General features: G+C 37.4%; 1 protein-coding gene across 3 annotated transcripts in view; it reads right to left on the minus strand.

Annotated features, from left to right (window-relative positions):
* The window catches only part of LOC150102652 (prostaglandin reductase 2-like), a 175,536-nt gene that overhangs the window by 77,297 nt on the left and 79,103 nt on the right, over positions 1 to 19,136 (minus strand). For 2 of the 3 annotated variants that reach the window (XM_090398959.1, XM_090398960.1), the window contains exon 5: positions 11,651 to 11,860. The exons of the other annotated variant lie outside the window; for it this stretch is intronic. In XM_090398959.1, coding sequence (XP_090255085.1) covers positions 11,651 to 11,860 — 210 coding nt within the window. The remainder of the gene's footprint in view (positions 1 to 11,650; positions 11,861 to 19,136) is intronic. 3 annotated transcript variants of the gene reach the window in all.

Here is a 19,136-nt window from a genome sequence, read left to right on the forward strand (position 1 = left end):
CAGTCATTGATTGAACTCAGAAGTCTGTTATCCAATCCCATGTGTTTCAATTTATTTACCAGCTTGTCGTGTGGCAGTTTATCAAAAGCTTTTGCAAAATCCAAGTACACCACTATATATGTATCTTCCCTGTCCAAGGTATTTGTCACCTTGCTATAGTACATAAGTAAGTTAGTGAAACATGATATCCCTTTAACAAACTCATGTTGATAACCACAAAGAATAGTGCTGTTATCGACTCATTTCTGTATCCTACTGCTCACTAATCTCTCCAGTATCTTCACCACAACTCCAGATATACAGATTGGCCTATAATTTCAAGCTACAGCCTTATCACCACCTTTATGCATTGGAACAATTTTACCCTTCTTCAACTCCTTTGGAACTTGCGTTGTTGCAAGACTTTTATTAACCTGGCGTTAGTAAGGTGGCGGTGTCACAGTTATTTCTTTCTATATCTTTGGGGTCTGTGACACCCCACCTTACTAATGCTGGGTTAAACAGGCATGCTAATTCTATTACCAATTCACTGGAACATTTCCTTAAGATGCATGGCGATATGTCACCAAATCCTATCGCCTTATTTCCTCAAATACCTCCTGTTCATTCAGAATTAAGCCATCATCTCCTATGTCAGCTACACTTAAGTTCCTCATGATTTCACCTGATCAGGATGCACCTTATAAATTGATTATAATCAATTTATAAGGGTGTTTATAAGGGTAATCAACCATAATCCATTAACATCATCTTACCATGATCATGGTTTCATGGTAAGATGATGTTTCATGGTCTGCCAATTTCTGTTCATACTGCACTTTTGTTTTCCTTACTTTCCATTTCCTTGTTTTCCATTTACAGAAAGCCAACATGCATACACAGGAAGATATCTACATAATCACATCATCCAGCCCAACAGCATGGTACAGGCAGTCTCCAGGTTGCGGACAAGATACGTTCCTGAGAACATCTTTAGGTTGGATTTGTATGTAACCCGGATCCCTGATGAACAGCAGATATTATTATTATTATTATTATTATGGGCAACTTAATAATAATAATAATAATAATTATTATTATTATTTAATAAGTATCTATCATACCTTGCCTTGAACTCACTCACTGTCATAGCACCCATAACAAATTCTGGCAACTTATTCCACTCATTTACCACTCTAAAAGTAAAGAACCCAGCTCTAACACCCCTGCTAACCACACTCTTGCCCAGCTTCCATAGGTGTCCCCTAGTTCTCCCACCACCAGTCCTGATCTCAAAAATATCCTCTGAATTAATCCGATAGAAACCCTTTAGCAATTTGAATGTCTCAATCATATCTCCCCTTTTCTGCCTATAAACTAATTTCTGCAACCCACAAATCTTCAACCTGTTCTCATAGGGTTCATTCCATAGACCAGCTATCATCTTAGTCACTCGCCTCTGGATCCTCTCCACCTCCTCCCCATCAAGAAGGAACCTAGGTGACCAAATCTGGGCACAGTAGTCGAGATGAGGTCTTATCAAGGCTCGGTACAGAGGTACAATAACTTGCTTGTCTCTGCTCGTCAAAGTATTTTTCAACAACCAAGTGAGTTGATGGGCTGATTTAGCCACTTTTGCAATGTGCCCCCTAAACTTCATCTCCCTATCCACCAACACTCCCAAGTCCCTGGCCTCATCAATCTCCTGGAGTACAGTTCCACCAGTGTGGTATACTGCTGCTAATCTTTTCACCCCAAAATGCATAACCTTACATTTTGTCACATTAAATTGACAACTATTGCTCTACTCAACAATAATAATAATATTATTATGGCTCATATGTGGCAATAATACTACTAACTGAGTCACTCTCCTGGCTTGTTCTTTATACTCTTTATGCAACTGATTATTACCATTATTCATTTTGCACTTTCTCCAAAGTACTTTCTTTCAGATTTCATGCTTAAGCTACACATTCATCCATTTTACACCTCTGTATTTGAGGAATGTATTTGAATTTAAATTCAAAAATATCAGGGGGAATTTAAACTTTATCAAATCAACAGTCTCTATTTAGTGGTACATTGGTAAATAAAGAGACACTGTTGATTTGATAAAGTTTAAATTCCCCCCTGATATTTTTGAATTATTTAAATTTACTATATATGCAGGTTACTTTATGTGGAGAGGAAAAATCTGCAAACAGATTAATGGTACTGCTATGGGTCCCCACCCCTTCAGTAAACATTTATATAGAACACTGTGAAAACGAAATACTTACCACAGCTACATACAAACCCCTAGTTGTGGTTATGCTTTGTTGATGATGTGTTTGCTATTTAGCATAGACAAGACACTTTAGATGCTTTTGTCACCTATCTAAACAGTCAACACTCCAAAATTCACTTCACAGTAGAAAGAAAAAGAAAAGGTAAACAATTTAATAATTGTTTACCTTTTCTTGACACATTAGTCAACCACCTTTCAGATGTATCACTATCTTTTTCCATTTACAGAAAGTCAACACGCATACACTGGAAGATATCTACATAATCACATCATCCAATCCAACAGTATGGTTCAGGCAGTCCCTGGGTTGTGGACGAGATATGTTCCTGAGAACGTCTTTAGGTTGGATTTGTATGTAACCTAGATCCCTGATGAACAGCACATATACAGCCATAATAATAATAATAATATTATGGCTCATATGTGGCAATAATACTACTACTAATAATAATACTCCTGTACTGTAATAATAAGTTACAGAAACTACTGTGCTCTTTCTTTTAATTCAAACAAAACAGAACATAAAAACAAACTCATACAAAAAGTTGAGATAGGAGAAATTTCAAAAAAGAATATTAAAGGTTAACACTCATCTAATGTTGCATTAATGTCTTTCTTACTGTAAGGGGCATTTTTAAAACAAGAAGATAGGCTAACATTAATCGGAAGAAGATGGTAAAGATGGTGCAGTGGGTGCTGGTGAATCAGGATTTGAATCAGGATTTGAATCAGATTCTGGTGCTAGAGAGGATGGAACCTGGTGCTGGAGAATCAGGATTTGATTCTGTTGCTGGAGGAGGGGAGCTTACCACTGAAGTTGGTTTCTTGAAAAAGGTAGATGGCCAATCCCTTTAATGCATAACAGTATACATATCCACATAGGAAATGTGTTTTGCATTATGGGAGATACTGGGTTAGAAGTGCCTGGTAGCTTGCTCCACCTTTGCCACGAGTTGCCTTGGTGTTGCACTACTTACTGGATAAGATAGTACAACACTATATTTAGTCCTGAAGATATTTTCAGGCGCAAACTTTGTTTGCTCTCACTGGGATAAAGGATTAAACTAAATCTATTATAGTCTAACCTAGTGATAAATAAATTTTCAACATCTTTCTCTAAATCCAGAGTAATTTTTAAAAAAAGGTGATAAACCTTTTGGCAACTCCCATAGGCACAGATGACTTGCTACTGCTTCTGCCTGGTATCTCCAGCTCTGGGCCTGGCTCCCACTGAAGAGACCTCAATAAAGGTCGAAACTAGTCTGGGTAGATGGCCAATCCCTTTAATGCATAACAGTAAGTATACATATCCACATAGGAAATGTGTTTTGCATTATGGGAGATACTGGGTTAGAAGTGCCTGGTAGCTTGCTCCACCTTTGCCACGAGTTGCCTTGGTGTTGCACTACTTACTGGATAAGATAGTACAACACTATATTTAGTCCTGAAGATATTTTCAGGCGCAAACTTTGTTTGCTCTCACTGGGATAAAGGATTAAACTAAATCTATTATAGTCTAACCTAGTGATAAATAAATTTTCAACATCTTGAAAAAGGTATTTAGGTTGTTTGCACAGCCATTTTCTTTTTTTTCCCATCATAAATAGCCTTGTAGCAGCTAATGTTCTCACTAACTGCACCATAAACCTTTGTAAAATGCTCAGGATCTTACTCCCCAAAAGGGGAGTAAGCCGAAAGGCTTCGGCTAATTCTTTTGTCGTAAACTTTCTTGGCTCTGGATATTCCGATTCTTCACGTTCATGTGTTTCTATCAGCTGTTTCTCTATCTCCATAAGGTCTTCATTGGTTAATTCTTGTGAATGGGACTCTAGTAAGTCAATGACATAATTTTCGTTGATGTCCAACTGCAGTGCATTACCACTATCCACCACCTGTTTACATGTGTGGAAGAAACTAGTTCCCGAATTATTAATTTAAATATTTATTAATTATCCTTATGGGGAGCCTTGGAACCTGTTCATAAGTATGGAACAGCGTAAGTAGGGTCATCCGTAACCCAGGGACCGCCTGTATTTTAAAAACACAGTTAGAGCCATTTGTTCTAATGATACAGTTCTGTCCACAGAACTCAAATATCTGTGTCGTACTTTCTTGGCTAATGGCTACAATTCCTACTAAATAGATAATATATAGCCCTTACTTCTCCCTCCTTTAATACACAGGAACACACCATTGCCATTTCTATTTCATATGTCAGAAGTATATCAGAAAAGACAGCCAAAGTACTAATAAAACATGGCCTTTGCACTGCACTCAAACCTCATGTCAAGTTAGCAACTCTGATCTGCTCTCCTAAGGATAAAGTTTACCCTCTAGCATACCCTGGAGTGTATGAAGTTCCATATGACTGTGACTTGGCCTATTATGGACAGAGAGGACGATCTCTTCACATCCACCTAGAAGAACATGAAAAATACATTTGCTACCATTATTATGGCAAGTCAGGACTGGCGAACCACACTTTAGACACCCTTTCAGACAGGATTAGATGAAAAAAAAACTAATGTGCTATTTAGAAGTCTTTACAGATTGGAAAGATTATTTTTTTCAGTCAGTCATGGCTGTGAAGAATTCTCCTACCTTGAACAAATATGGTTGCATTAATTTGCCAAAAATAAGTGGGATTTATCTTCAGAGCAACTCCCACATAGCTGCCTTTTTTTCTTTTTCTTTTTTTTACAACATCAAGGGCACCAAATTAGGACTTTAGATTTTTTGTCCATTACAATTTATATTGTTTCACTTGTTCTATAGGCTCTCCATTCAGAATGCCGCTGAAGTTTTCTATGTTCCTGCCTATTTAAATAGGTTTGGTCTTTTTATTGCTAATATTCATTCTAAATTTGTTACAGCTGTTATGCAATTTAGCTAGGGAATTCTGGAGACTTGCACTGGCTGTGTTAAGGAGTACAACATCAGCTGCATAAAGCAGAGAGCTAAGTTTAATATTCCCAATTCTAATAACAGGTTCAATGCAACTTTCTTTCATAATGTGATTTATATAGATGATGAATAAGAGCATGGATAATGTGCATTCTTGTTTTACACCTGATTTTACATCAAACCATCTTCTTCATTCCCTTCAATTCTAACTGCTAACTTACAACTTAAATACAGTTCATGTATTAAGTTTTAAAAGAGGTATACTGTGAGTAGACATATCGATACAAAATTAATAACGGAAAACTCACATACAAAGATTATTTAATAGCATAATTTTCGCCTGTGTGTCACAGGCATCTTCAGTACATATTAAGCTCAAATTAAACAATAACTGACAATTCCAAAAAGCGCCACCTAAGTAGCTGGTGTAAGATAACTAAAAAGTTCAATAAATTTCCTAACAAAAAAAAAAAATCTATACAATAAAAAGTTAGGAAAGATAAGCTGATTTGTAAAGTACTATCTCCCATAAAGGGGATAGACGTAAGCCATCGGATCTGTTTAAGTTAGAAGAATGAAGTATAGTTTCGCATGTTTCTTTATAAAGGCGTTCCATGAGCAACCAACTTTTGTAAAGGACTCTTGTCTTTCTCCAATGAACTCTGTGTCTAGTGAAGATGACATGTTCTGCAAGTCCAGACTTTTCAGGTTTGAAGTATTCAATATAAGATTGGTGTTCTTCTAGCCGAATAGAGGCAGATCTTCCTGTTTGTCCGAAATAAGATAATCCACAAGCGCATGGAATCTGGTAGACACCTGGATAATTAAGATGTGGAAACTTGTCCTTAGGAGAAGTGAGAAAGGTGGAGATTTTTCTAAACAGTCGAAAGGCAACAAAAATATTCAGTGGTTTTAAAACTTTTGCTATACGTTCACTAATGCCTTGTACATAAGGGATAGGAATGCACATTATTTCTTCTGTATTTGAAGAGGAAGACATTAAAACTACTCAAAGCTCATTTAATGAAGCAATTCTTATAACCATTAGATAGAAAGGAAGAAGTTATTCTTGTTGAGAGGCTTATACGCTGGTTAGACATAATAACTAATATTTAAGGAATTGACAGCGTATACTGGAAATATAGATTAAATAAACTTTAATATACACTTTCCGATATTTCGGCGAACGTTACGTTGCCATCTTCTTGGGAACTTACTAAAAAGACACGTGCACACAAGTACTAATACAACAAAATGAGACTGAGGCTAGGACGCTAGCGTTTTCCTAAAGTCCTGATGGTGCCCCCTGGCGGGCTATATTGGTAGTTCTTGGCCTTTGGGCTGAAGTTCTTTTGATAAAAGTTTCCCAAATTTGGGGCAGTTTCATGCATCCAAATTTGTTGAGGTTTGGCATGTTCCTAAGGGCTGAGGTTGATTCCATGAATAGTCTTTCATACTTGAACTTGCTGCGGTGTATTACTGTGGCTTTCTTCCATCTTATTCTGTGGCGAGTATCCAGAGCGTGGTCTGCAAGCCCAGAGTGGCTGTACTGGTGAAATCGGATGTAATCCTTGTGTTCTGAGATTCTGATATTTGCTGTCCTGCCTGTTTGGCCAAAGTAGGACAGTTTACAGCTGCAAGGGACCTGGTATACACCAGGTAGGTCTAGGGGAAGTGGTTGGTCTTTGGTGGAGCAGATAAGGGATGCCAGTTTTCTATGTGGTCTGTAACAAGTGGTCAAGTCATGTTTTTTTAAGATTTTATTGATTTTTTCTGAGGTGCCTCTGATGTAGGGAATAGTGATGGATTTAGAGTAATCTTTTTTGTGAGGGGGAGGGAGTGGTGGGTTGTGGATAACTGGGTTAAGTATTTTTTGGATTTTTTGGAGGGGGTAGCCGTTGGCTGAGAAAGTGTCACGGATGTGATTTAGTTCAGAGGTTAGGGCTTGATCATTAGAACAGATTATTTTTGCCCTGTTGAATAATGTTTTAATAACTCCATATTGTTGTGAGGGGGGGGGGTGGTAGGATTGTTGGTGAATGTATCTGCCTGTATGGGTGGGTTTTCTATAAACTGAGAAAACCAAGGTTCCATCAGGTTGGCGGGTGACTAGTGTGTCTAGGAAGGGGAGGTTATTGTTTTCCTCTTTTTCCAGGATGAATTTGATTCTAGGGTGTTGGTTGTTCAAGTGTGTTAGGAAGGAGAGGAGTGAATCCGGGCCATGTGGCCAAATAGCGAAAACATCATCAACATAGCGAGCCATATTCGTCTCCTCCCTATTCACGAATGTCCCTCTCAAAGAAACCTTAGAGCTAATCCAAGCTAAATTTCCTCCCGATATCTCAGCCTTATTTCAGTTTACAATGAACTCAGGCTATTTCGTTTGGCAGGAAAAATTCTACAAACAGATAGAGGGGACAGCCATGGGTTCACCACTTTCCCCACCCTTGGCCAACTTTTTCATGGAGATGTTTGAAGAGAAAGCCTTAAACTCAGCCCCACAAAAACCTACCATATGGCTTCGCTATGTTGATGATGTTTTCGCTATTTGGCCACATGGCCCGGATTCACTCCTCTCCTTCCTAACACACTTGAACAACCAACACCCTAGAATCAAATTCACCCTGGAAAAAGAGGAAAACAATAACCTCCCCTTCCTAGACACACTAGTCACCCACCAACCTGATGGAACCTTGGTTTTCTCAGTTTATAGAAAACCCACCCATACAGGCAGATACATTCACCAACAATCCTACCACCCCCCCTCACAACAATATGGAGTTATTAAAACATTATTCAACAGGGCAAAAATAATCTGTTCTAATGATCAAGCCCTAACCTCTGAACTAAATCACATCCGTTACACTTTCTCAGCCAATGGCTACCCCCTCCAAAAAATCCAAAAAATACTTAACCCAGTTATCCACAACCCACCACCCCCTCCCCCTCACAAAAAAGATTACTCTAAATCCTTCACTATTCCTTACATCAGAAGCACCTCAGAAAAAATCAATAAAATCTTAAAAAAACATGACTTGACCACTTGTTACAGACCACATAGAAAACTGGCATCCCTTATCCGCTCCACCAAAGACTAACCACTTCCCCTAGACCTACCTGGTGTATACCAGGTCCCTTGCAGCTGTAAACTGTCCTACTTTGGCCAAACAGGCAGGACAGCAAATATCAGAATCTCAGAACACAAGGATTACATCCGATTTCACCAGTACAGCCACTCTGGGCTTGCAGACCACGCTCTGGATACTCGCCACAGAATAAGATGGAAGAAAGCCACAGTAATACACCGCAGCAAATTCAAGTATGAAAGACTATTCATGGAATCAACCTCGGCCCTTAGGAACATGCCAAACCTCAACAAATTTGGATGCATGAAACTGCCCCAAATTTGGGAAACTTTTATCAAAAGAACTTCAGCCCAAAGGCCAAGAACTACCAATATAGCCCGCCAGGGGGCACCATCAGGACTTTAGGAAAACGCTAGCGTCCTAGCCTCAGTCTCATTTTGTTGTATTAGTACTTGTGTGCACGTGTCTTTTTAGTAAGTTCCCAAGAAGATGGCAACGTAACGTTCGCCGAAATATCGGAAAGTGTATATTAAAGTTTATTTAATCTATATTTCCAGTATACGCTGTCAATTCCTTAAATATTAGTTATAAAGGAAGAAGTTATATATTGCAGTTCTTTCTGTAAAAAGATCGTCTGAAGAACAAAAGGAGTGGGCCCGATGAACCAGTGTTTTAATAGTTCCTGCCTTTTCACTGGGATGGTGATGAGATTCAGCATGGATATAATGGCCTGTATGAGTCTTCTTTCTATAGACTGAGAAATGTAGGTTACCATCTGGTTGACGAAGAATTAGAAGATCTAAAAAGGCTAACTGCTTATTTGATTTTACTTCTAGGGTAAACTGGATCCTAGAATGAAGTGCGTTTAACTTAGTGAGAAACCGCTGAAGTTCATCAGAAGAGAACTTCATTTGTTGAGTTTCTTTTTTTTTTTTCTTCATCTTTTCTCACATATGCTTCCATGTGTGAGAAATCTTAATGGAACACTCAGTATGGAAATTCGTCAGTAATTCTCACATTCAGTTTTATTTCCCTTTTATACATATGGGTACTATGAATACTTTACTTGAAACATCCAGAATTTAAACCTTTTTAACCAGACCTTCTGAAGTATATGAAGATTGGAGGTAGCAGGGTTTTTTCTTCCAGAAACTTGGGTTTTTCATCCCGCATACAGGCAAATCGGCCCTTCAGAACACACGCAATTTACAGACATAGAATACCAGTTGTGGTGGAGATGGGTGGTAGATGGCGTTGATTCGTAGTAGAGGTTCGTTGTAGTGGTTGAGACAGTTGTGGGTGTCCTCCCGCGATGAGTCTTCGGACTCCTTGGAGGAGTCAGGAATAATAATAATAATAATAATAATAATAATAATAATAATAATAATAATAATAATAATTTCTGGTTGAATATTATCTACTTCAGCTGCCGTTCCACATTTCAGGTTTTTGATGGCTTTTTCTACTTCATTTATAGATTAGATATGTACTGCTGACTGCATTCCTCTTGAATATTTTCTGGCACTTCTTGCTATATTTTACAATCTTTTAAATAATTACTCAAGACATCTGAAATATCTTTATCTTCAGTTTTAATATTACCTTTATTATCTCAAAATAACACTTTCCTCCTCCAGAACATTACTGCCATCATTGTGATATTTATTTTCTGTGTTCTCTAATTCTTCTGCCAGTTCCTCTTCTTTTCTGTAGATAATTCTTATGATAATGATGGTGGTGCCTAACTTCAATTTTGCTGATGTTGAGTTTCTTCCCATAGTAGCTAATTTTTCGCTGTTTTTTTTTTTTTTTTTTCTCTCTCTCTCTGGTTAAACAAGTCACAAGTGAAACCTTAGTCTTTATGATATTTCATTTTGTTTCATCAATGTTGTTTAGTTTAAGCCAATACAGAATACAGTTTGTTTGGCTACATTCCAAACTACCAGCTCATTCTTGTTTTTTCATTATCCAGGTAGAGACCTAATAACAGGGTGCGCCATGAAGAACTGGACATCAGGTCATAATCCCCAATTCCTTAAAAGTCTGCATGCAGTTCTCCTCCCAGATATCTAGTTTTGATCCTTATATTACCCCTGTAAAAATCTTACTCATGATAAAATCTCCCTTATCACACTTATGTCACACATTATGATCCTGTTTATATTTTTATTTCCTCATCTGTGCTAGGGAAAATTCCAGCCATATCCATCCCATTAATCCCTTCTTGATGATTTGCCTAAAATCATATTATCCCTTTTCTTCTTATTAATAAAGATTAGAAGATTATTATTATTATTTGACACCTCCAGGGAGTCTAAAGACTCATTGAGGGAGGGCACTTGCTCTACAAATCTATCTCCACCACTCAATCCACCAGCTGACCTCAATTCCACCAATGCCATCTACTGCCGACTACCACCACTAATTTCTCCACAGACAATCACAGACATCCATGCCCACGCCAGGATTCAAACCCGCAGCCTTTTGGTTGGAGAGCAGATATGCTAACCACTCAGCCAACCAGGCCGATTACATGGGTTGTGATAGGTTACTTTTATTTCCTCTTTCAGAATTATCCCAAATTTCATTTTACGCCCAATTCTATATGGCTAAATCTGTATATGCAATGTAAGCAGTCTGACTAAAAAAAATTATGCAACAGAACTAGTGGATCTGTTTGATTCTGTTTGGCAGCATTTTTCAAATCATTGAAACAATTATTTGACTTCTTTATCACATCTGCAATGTCATGGGAACTTCAATGAATAGACTTCCTCCTCTTCCATTTATAGTAAAGGGAAGATTGTGTTTGGTGGTGCTGAGAAACTGATGGGAGGATTAAGGGGAAAGTGACTAAGACTGTGACAAGTCCCCGATGAAAATTTTTTCATTTCATGACAAAAAGAGGGATAGGAGAGAGATAAAGAGAGAGAGAGGAATCAGCCCCAGGAAACGAATTATGAACATAGTAGTAATGATGTGTTAAGTAAACTTTTTAACTAAAGGGTGGTGAATGAGTGGAATGAACTGCCAGCAGAGGTTATAAATGCACTGTCAGCAAATGGGCTAAGGAGAGATATGAGGGGCATTGTGTGGTAATGGTTAGTATATGTCAGATAATAATAATAAAGGAATCTCTCAATTATGTGACCTTCAAATAAATCAACTCTCAATATCATATTATCCCATCAGACACTGCACACAGCATTATGTAATCATACACTTAATTAACCATACCCTCAGTTAACTAAGTAGCAAACTGATTCCCTAAAGTGACTGGATAATTGAGAGATTGCTATAATAACAATAATGGAATGGAGAGAATTTTAATAAATATTTCATCAGTAAAACTGAACATGAATGCACTCCATAATTAAATAGAATATCAGACCTGTTTGATAACTGTTTCACTTAGATGACCTCCTACACTATCAAAGTATATATCAATCCCATCAGGACAAATTTCTTTCAGCCTCTGTTCTACATTTTCTGATTTATAATTGATAGCAGAATCGAAATCTAATTCTTCTTCTAATATCCTGCATTTTTCAAATGAACCACAAATACCTACTACTTTACCACAACCTTCCAGTTTTGCCATCTAAATAAAACAGATAAAAGAAAATTATGTTATACACCATCTCTAAAAATTTTACACATAACTTATAAAACAGACATGCAATTATGCAAAAAGTACTGTTTTTATTATTATTAATGCCAGTCACTAATAAGAAGATACAGAAAATAATTATAACTGACAAAATTACTGACAAATACAGGAGCCATACTTTGTAAATCTTTGCATTTTACAGTGTAATAACATGTTGCTTAAGGATCAGAGTTAGATAAGTGGGAGGAGATTCATCGCTTTTTCATGGTATTGCAAACAAAAAACAATAAATCATATATTTATTAACTAGCTTATATTTTGCTGGATTTCAAACCAACATTTTCAAGGCACAACAAGAGGGATGGGAATATTTATGTGTGCATAAAATGCAGGCAGTGGGAGGTGGTGGGAGACATAAATATTTTGTTCTCAAGATTTAGTAGAAGAGATAGTGTTTTGGAAATGGATGCAATTCAATTTGTGCATACCAATAGTGTGTTCAAAGGCAGAGAGAATGTGAAAGATGTTCACATGTATTTGACTTTGGGCAGAGTGGCAGAGGGAGACAGTTTGTCTGATGGCCATAATTGCATGTGTGAATGTCAAATGAAATCAGGATGTATGGAGAAAGAGAACTGCTGAGGAGGGAGATGGAAGGAACGAACACTATATTGCAGAGCCAGGTGAAGAACGAGAAGAGTAATAGTGGGTATAAGAACACTGGCAACGCACTGGTTTTTCTGTATACAAATGCTAGGAATGAGTTTGTGGCATTGATTGACTCAGTCTCTCAAAAAGTTGTTGGTATCAGTTAATGGAGCAGGGATAGAAATCGAAGGGCATAGCATATTTCGGCAGAACAGGGAAGGTACATGTGGCGGTGAAGTGTTAATCATGATAGGAGATGAACTGTGCCCTCTCATCTTAAGATGGGGAATCACAGTGGAGACAACACTAATGGCTAAGAGAGTATATTTGTGAGACAGATGTTTATACGACAAGATATTCAGTGAAATGTTTCTACGGACCAGGAAATGTTTAGGAAAATTAGTTTGGCAAGTACAAAGCAAGCGATCATTGTGGAGACTTCAACTATAGTGATATAAACTGAGCAAAGGAGACAGTATGCAGTAATAAGAGAATTAATTTTTGGATTTCTTGAGGTACAACTGTCTTAGGCAGCATGTTGTTGGTGGAGAGAACATGAGGATCAAGAGTTTTTGGATTTGGTCATACCATCAGAGGATCTGATTATGACTGAGATGACATATTTGTTCCCTATTGGTGAGAGTGACCATGTAGTTTTGACTTAGAGGATGAATAGGCATGTGGAGGTATCAAAACAGAAGAAAGTTATGTGGAATTATATGTCATGCAACTACCATAGACTTAGAAACCATGTTGCAGAAGTACAGTGAATGAAAGAATTTGAAGGAAGAGGGGAGATACTTAAGGAAAAATTGTTGAAAGTAGTGGCAGATTTTATATTTCAAGTAAAGAAGATCAGCAATTTGGAGTCAAACAGATGACATGAGAAATAAAAGAGAATTGCAGATGAAAAAGGGATTATGGAAGACATATAAAGAGAGGTAGAGAACAGTTGCATGAGGAATATATAAGGCTCAGGGTAGGAAGGTAACTAGTACTGTAAGGAGAGAAAAATTAGAACATGAGATGAAACTAGCACCACATTCCAAAAATTCCAAGGAGTTTTTTTCACTATCTGGGGAGTAGGTGGAAAAAATGATAGTGGACTGATTGCCTTACTGAATGGAGATGACCAATACAGATGACATAGTTAAGCTGTTTAATGAGCACTTTATTTGACCATTCCATCCTGGTACAGACTTTATAACAGGGGAATTAGTGGTGAAAAAAAGAAGTGAATGACTGACATGTTGCATACTCAATATATGAATATTGAGTATGCAACATGTCAGTAAGGCAGGAGGACCAGATGGAATTTCACCACATTTTACGGGAATGAGCTGTGGCACTGACTTGGCTGCTTAATAATTCACATCCTCATATATCACTTTCTGATACCTGTCCACCAGCCACTCAATTATCCAAGTCAATAATTTATATTCCAATCCCATATTCTCCAGTTTATGCAACAGCCTTCAAATGGCATATTCTATCAAATGCCTTAGCAAAGTCCAACAATATCATAATGTATCCATTTCCTTTATCGCCATCATCTGTAACATCATAAAATATGAGCAAACTACTAAAACATGACTTCCTTTTAGTAAACCCATGCTGTTCTTTGCAAAGTATAACTTGTCTGTGAACTCATTTCCGTATATGAGTTCTTACCAACTTCTCAAAAATCTTCACTACAACTCCAGAGATACAGATAAGTAGTTAGACACGCTGGTTTTTGCACCACCCTTGTATAACGGAACTATCATATTTTTTTCCATTCCTGTGGAATCTTTCCTGAGCTGATACTCAAGTCATACAAAACACATGAAGGACCAATTTGAACATTCCTTTATAGCATGTGCTGATATTCCATATTTTCCATTTCGTATCCAGCTTATGCAAAAGCTCTTGAATCTCATTCTCATACACCTTTATCTCTTCATTCAATGTAGTGGTAGCACTGTGCACCATATTACATACACCTGATTAATAGATCTTAGCAAAATGAGCACTCATTTTTAAACAATTTCATCAACTTCTGACACGAGAATACTGTATGCATTCACTAAATTTATATTGGGTTTTAGACTGCCTTCTGCCTGAAGAGCCAGTTTCTTTTTATACTCTGATTTAGTTGTTAATCTCCTCCTCTATCTATACACTGTTGCATACGAATTTTCCATTGTTGGAAGCAGTGCTGCAAGACATCAGGTGTTATCTGCCTCAGTAGTGCTACCGTTTACTCCTTTACCTCATCTACTGAATGAAAATGGGTGCCGTTCAATGCGGTTTCAACTTTGGAAAAAGGTAAACATCGTATGGAGCTAAGTCTGACGAGTAAGGTGGATGGTCCAACACTGGGATCTCTTATCAGCCAGATACTGCTTTACAGGCAGTGCACTGTGGGCTGGAGCAATGTCCTGATGGAGAATCCAAGCGTTGTTCTTTCACAGATCAGTTTCTTCTTCCTCACTCATTCTCTCAGCTTGGCCAGAACCTCAAGGCAATAATATTGGTTTACTGTCTGAGCCTCTGGTACCCATTCAACCATTACCACACCATTGATATATAAAAAAAAAAAAAAATGATCACCATTGCCTTCAGTTTTGACTTGCTCATTCTTGTTTTTTTCATTCTCAGTGACATGGAAGTTTTCCAGTGCATGAATTGTCTCTTTGATTCTGGACAATCCACGTCTCATCATGTGATGATCTTCTCCTCCAAGTCTGGCTCTGCTGTTTCCCATTTTCAGTCAGTGGATGAGGTAAAGGAGAAAACAGAAGAGCTACTGAAGCAGATAACACCTGATGACTTGCAGACCTGCTTCCAATGGAAATTTCGAATGCAACAGTATATAGATAGAGGAGGGGAGTATGTTGAAGGGGATAACAATTAAGTTGTACAATTGTAATAAAAAACCACATTTTTGCAACCAGTCTCGTTATTTAATAGCCACACCTCGTATATACTCCTGACTGCATTCTTCTTGAATGTTTTCTACCAGCATGCTGTTACTGCTTGTTTAATCTGGCAACCTTTCAAAGTAATCACTCTAAACATCTATAATATCTTCAAGTTTTCATATCACCTTTGTTAACTTTGATATCTTTTACAGTATACTTTCCTCCATTTCTGAGCTTTTTCAGAATATTTTAACCTCCAGAATATTTTACCACCCTCCTGATATTTATTTTCTGTGTTCTTACCAAAGTTTTCCCATGACTCTTGTTTAGCTAGTTTTACACAGTACTCAATAATTAAAAGACAACAATTATTTGTTGGAAGTTTTTCCACTTGATTATACTATAAATTAAAGATACCAAGAAATTATATACTTGGGTTAATCCTTTATCCGAATGTAAGCAAACAAGTCTGTGCCTGAACTATTTTCACGACTGGGGCTACTCGTATAAAGAAGATAAGACTTCACATCACTTGCCTTAGTATCCCATAATGCAAAGCACATCTCCTTGCGGGCATGTATAATGGGTAGTGACTCCTTCCCATAATGCATAACATTATGGGAAGGGGTCACTACCCAGAGTTGCCCCATTCCTGAAAATAGTTCAGGCGCAAACTTGTTTGCTTACATTAAGTTAAGGGGATAATAAATCCCTCATTATTTTAAAGCTGGATACGAAACTCGGAAATCAAAATCATGCCGAAGAACTATCGGCGAGCCCAAGCATAAGTCAACGCCTGGGTAGTACAACACTAGGGCAACTTGGAGCAAAGGTGGAGCAAGCTCCATCAATATCCTTAATATTTTCTCATAATGTAAAACGCAGCTCCTAGGAGATGTATTACTGTTTTACATTATGAGGAGAGGTCACTACCCAGACCAGTTTCGACCTTTATTGAGGTCTCATCAGTGAGTAGGTAGACCTGGATAATACCAAGGTTTAAGTGAACCGAACTTACATACCCTTACTATATGAATTGCCAGAATGGTGTACCCATATATTATTACTGCGATAAAGAGCCAAGAGGCTATTTTTTTCAATATTTTTTTTCATATATTATTACCAGGAGGTAATAATATATGGGTACACCATTCTGGCAATTCTTATAGTAAGGGTACATAAGTTCGGTTCACTTAAACCTTGGTCTACCTACTCACTGATGAGACCTCAATAAAGGTCGAAACCGGTCTGGGTAGTGACCTCTCCTCATAATGTAAAACAGTAATACATCTCCTAGGAGCTGCGTTTTACATTATGAGAAAATATTAAGGATAGTGATGGAGCTTGCTTCACCCTTGCTCCGAGTTGCCCTAGCATTGTAATACCCAGGTGTTGACTTACGCTTGGACTTTACGATAGTTCTTTGGCATTAAACTCTTAGATTTCGATCTCCGAGTTTCATATCTGGATTTAAAATAATGGGGGATTTATTATCCCCTTAACTTAACTTAATTTACACTGCCGGAAAAAAATGGCCTCTTGGCTCTTTACTGTTTGCTTATACTTGGATAAAGGATTAAACCAAGTACATAATTTCTTGGTATCTTTAATTTACAATAATTATTTCTTACAATTTTTTCTGTATTCTCTAAGACAGTGTTTCTCAAAGTGTGGTACGCATACCCCTGGGGGTACACGAAAGGACGTTAGGGGTACGTGGCAATTTTCAGCTATGCATAATTAAAAGAGTAATTATATTTTTCAACAAACAGTGCAATTAGAGACAATCAGGATAAAAACGGCACTAACTAATGAATCAATTCCCCCCATCCAACAGAAACTGCTGTATAGACCAAGCGAAACCATATGTTGCCGGTGGAACATGTGGTTTTGCTTGACACCATCCCCATTGTTAACATGTTAAAACTAAGAAATATATAGTGAATGTGTTTCAGATATTATGGAATTCGGTTGAAGGGAATTAGCATTTCAACTCAACTGTGGAAATGCTAATTTGTCTTTGGTTCGCGCGATCTTTTGTTAATACTGCACCAATCATATGCAGTTCTTCGCTGCTCTATGTATCTCAAGTCTTGTAAATTACTGGTAATTTTTGCTTGAAATAATGGGAAAGAAGATGATGCTATTTGGGTAGATGACTTTGACGATGCACACAAAGAAACTGTTCTCGATGCCAAAAGTAGTGATAGCGAGTAGGAGCCTCTTGGTAAGTCGCACCATTTTCAGTTTTTTTCTGAAAACTTTAGTTTCCGAAAATCCAAGCACATATTTCGCAACATGATTTTTTAGCTTTAATCTTGGAAAAGTTGGGGTTATATTCGAGTAAATACGGTATTTTTTTTTTTTAGCTTTCAAATTCTTACGTATGGATCATTGGTTAAAGATTGGATTTATAAAGCCCCCAAAAGAGAGCAATATAGGGAATACAAGTAGCTGTAAGCAACAAGAAAACGTTGATATTGCATCTGGATCAAATGAAGTCGATAAGAGTGTGTCGTCTGACATCTCTAGAGAACCAACTAGAAAGAGGAAGAAAACTCTTCGTAAGTATGATATGAATTACTTGAAATGTGGATGAGAAATGAAGAGGAACCTATTCCAAATTTTGTTCTATTAAAAATAAATCATATTTTTTGTTTACATGAACATATAAATTCAAATAAAATAGATTTTTAATTTTTAATTAATTTATTAATTTTATTTAATTCATTTATTTTTTAATTAATTAATTAGGGGTACTTGGTAATAATGAACATTTAAGAAGGGGTATGCAGATATCTGTAGTTTGAGAAACACTCTAAGAGGACAAGCTGACTTACTTTCCAGGAGCTTTCAACATGTTTATTGTTTATTACATTCCCTGTATTATTACATTCTTTATCACATTCATTTTTTTACATTCAAGATCATAAATATTCTTGCTATGCAGTGTGCCCATAAGTAATGAAGCAATAATTATTATATCAAAACAAAGAACCATATTTGGAAATGTCAATTCCACAGATTCAAAATAATCTACCTCCAACTCCACACAATGCTTACATCTGTTGTACAGGTGTTCAAAGGCATGGTGGAAGTCCTGAACAGGAAGCTCCTTCAGTCTCTGGGTCACACCATGTTGGATGTCCTCAATGTCACTGATGTGATTCCCTTTCAAGACACACTTCATCTTTGGGAAGACAGGGAAAAAAAAAAAAAAAAGTCAGCAGAAGCCAAATCTGGCAAAGATGGAGGATGTTCGATTACACAGATCAACTTCGAAGCCAGAAACTGCCTCACAGGCAGCACATAGGGCACAGGTGCATTATTGTGCATCAGAAACCAATTGTTGTGGAACAGTTGGTTTTTCTGTGATATGTCGGGCATATACAGATGTACATCTGTATATGCCTGACATATCGCAGGCATGTACAGATGTTACATTACTCCTAAATAAAACTGGCCGCTGACTGTGGTGCTTTCAGGGACAATTGCAGCAGTATTGAAAAAACTGTCCAGAGCATTCATCCTCCAGGGACTCCATCTGCTCTTTAAACATTGAAAACCAGCAGAACACCTGTGCATGGCTCAGACAGTCATCTCGGTAAACTTTTTTAAGGTATTGGTACACTTCTGTAGCAGTTTTTTTTCCTAATTTACAGTCAACTTCTATTGCAGCTCTTTGCTCCATGATGCAACTTCTGACATGCTCCACT

This window comes from Typopeltis vanoorti, chromosome 10, assembly GCF_054136105.1.
Source record: "Typopeltis vanoorti isolate ZY-2024b chromosome 10, IOZ_Tvanoo_1.0, whole genome shotgun sequence".
Taxonomy (NCBI): Eukaryota; Metazoa; Arthropoda; class Arachnida; order Uropygi; family Thelyphonidae; genus Typopeltis; species Typopeltis vanoorti.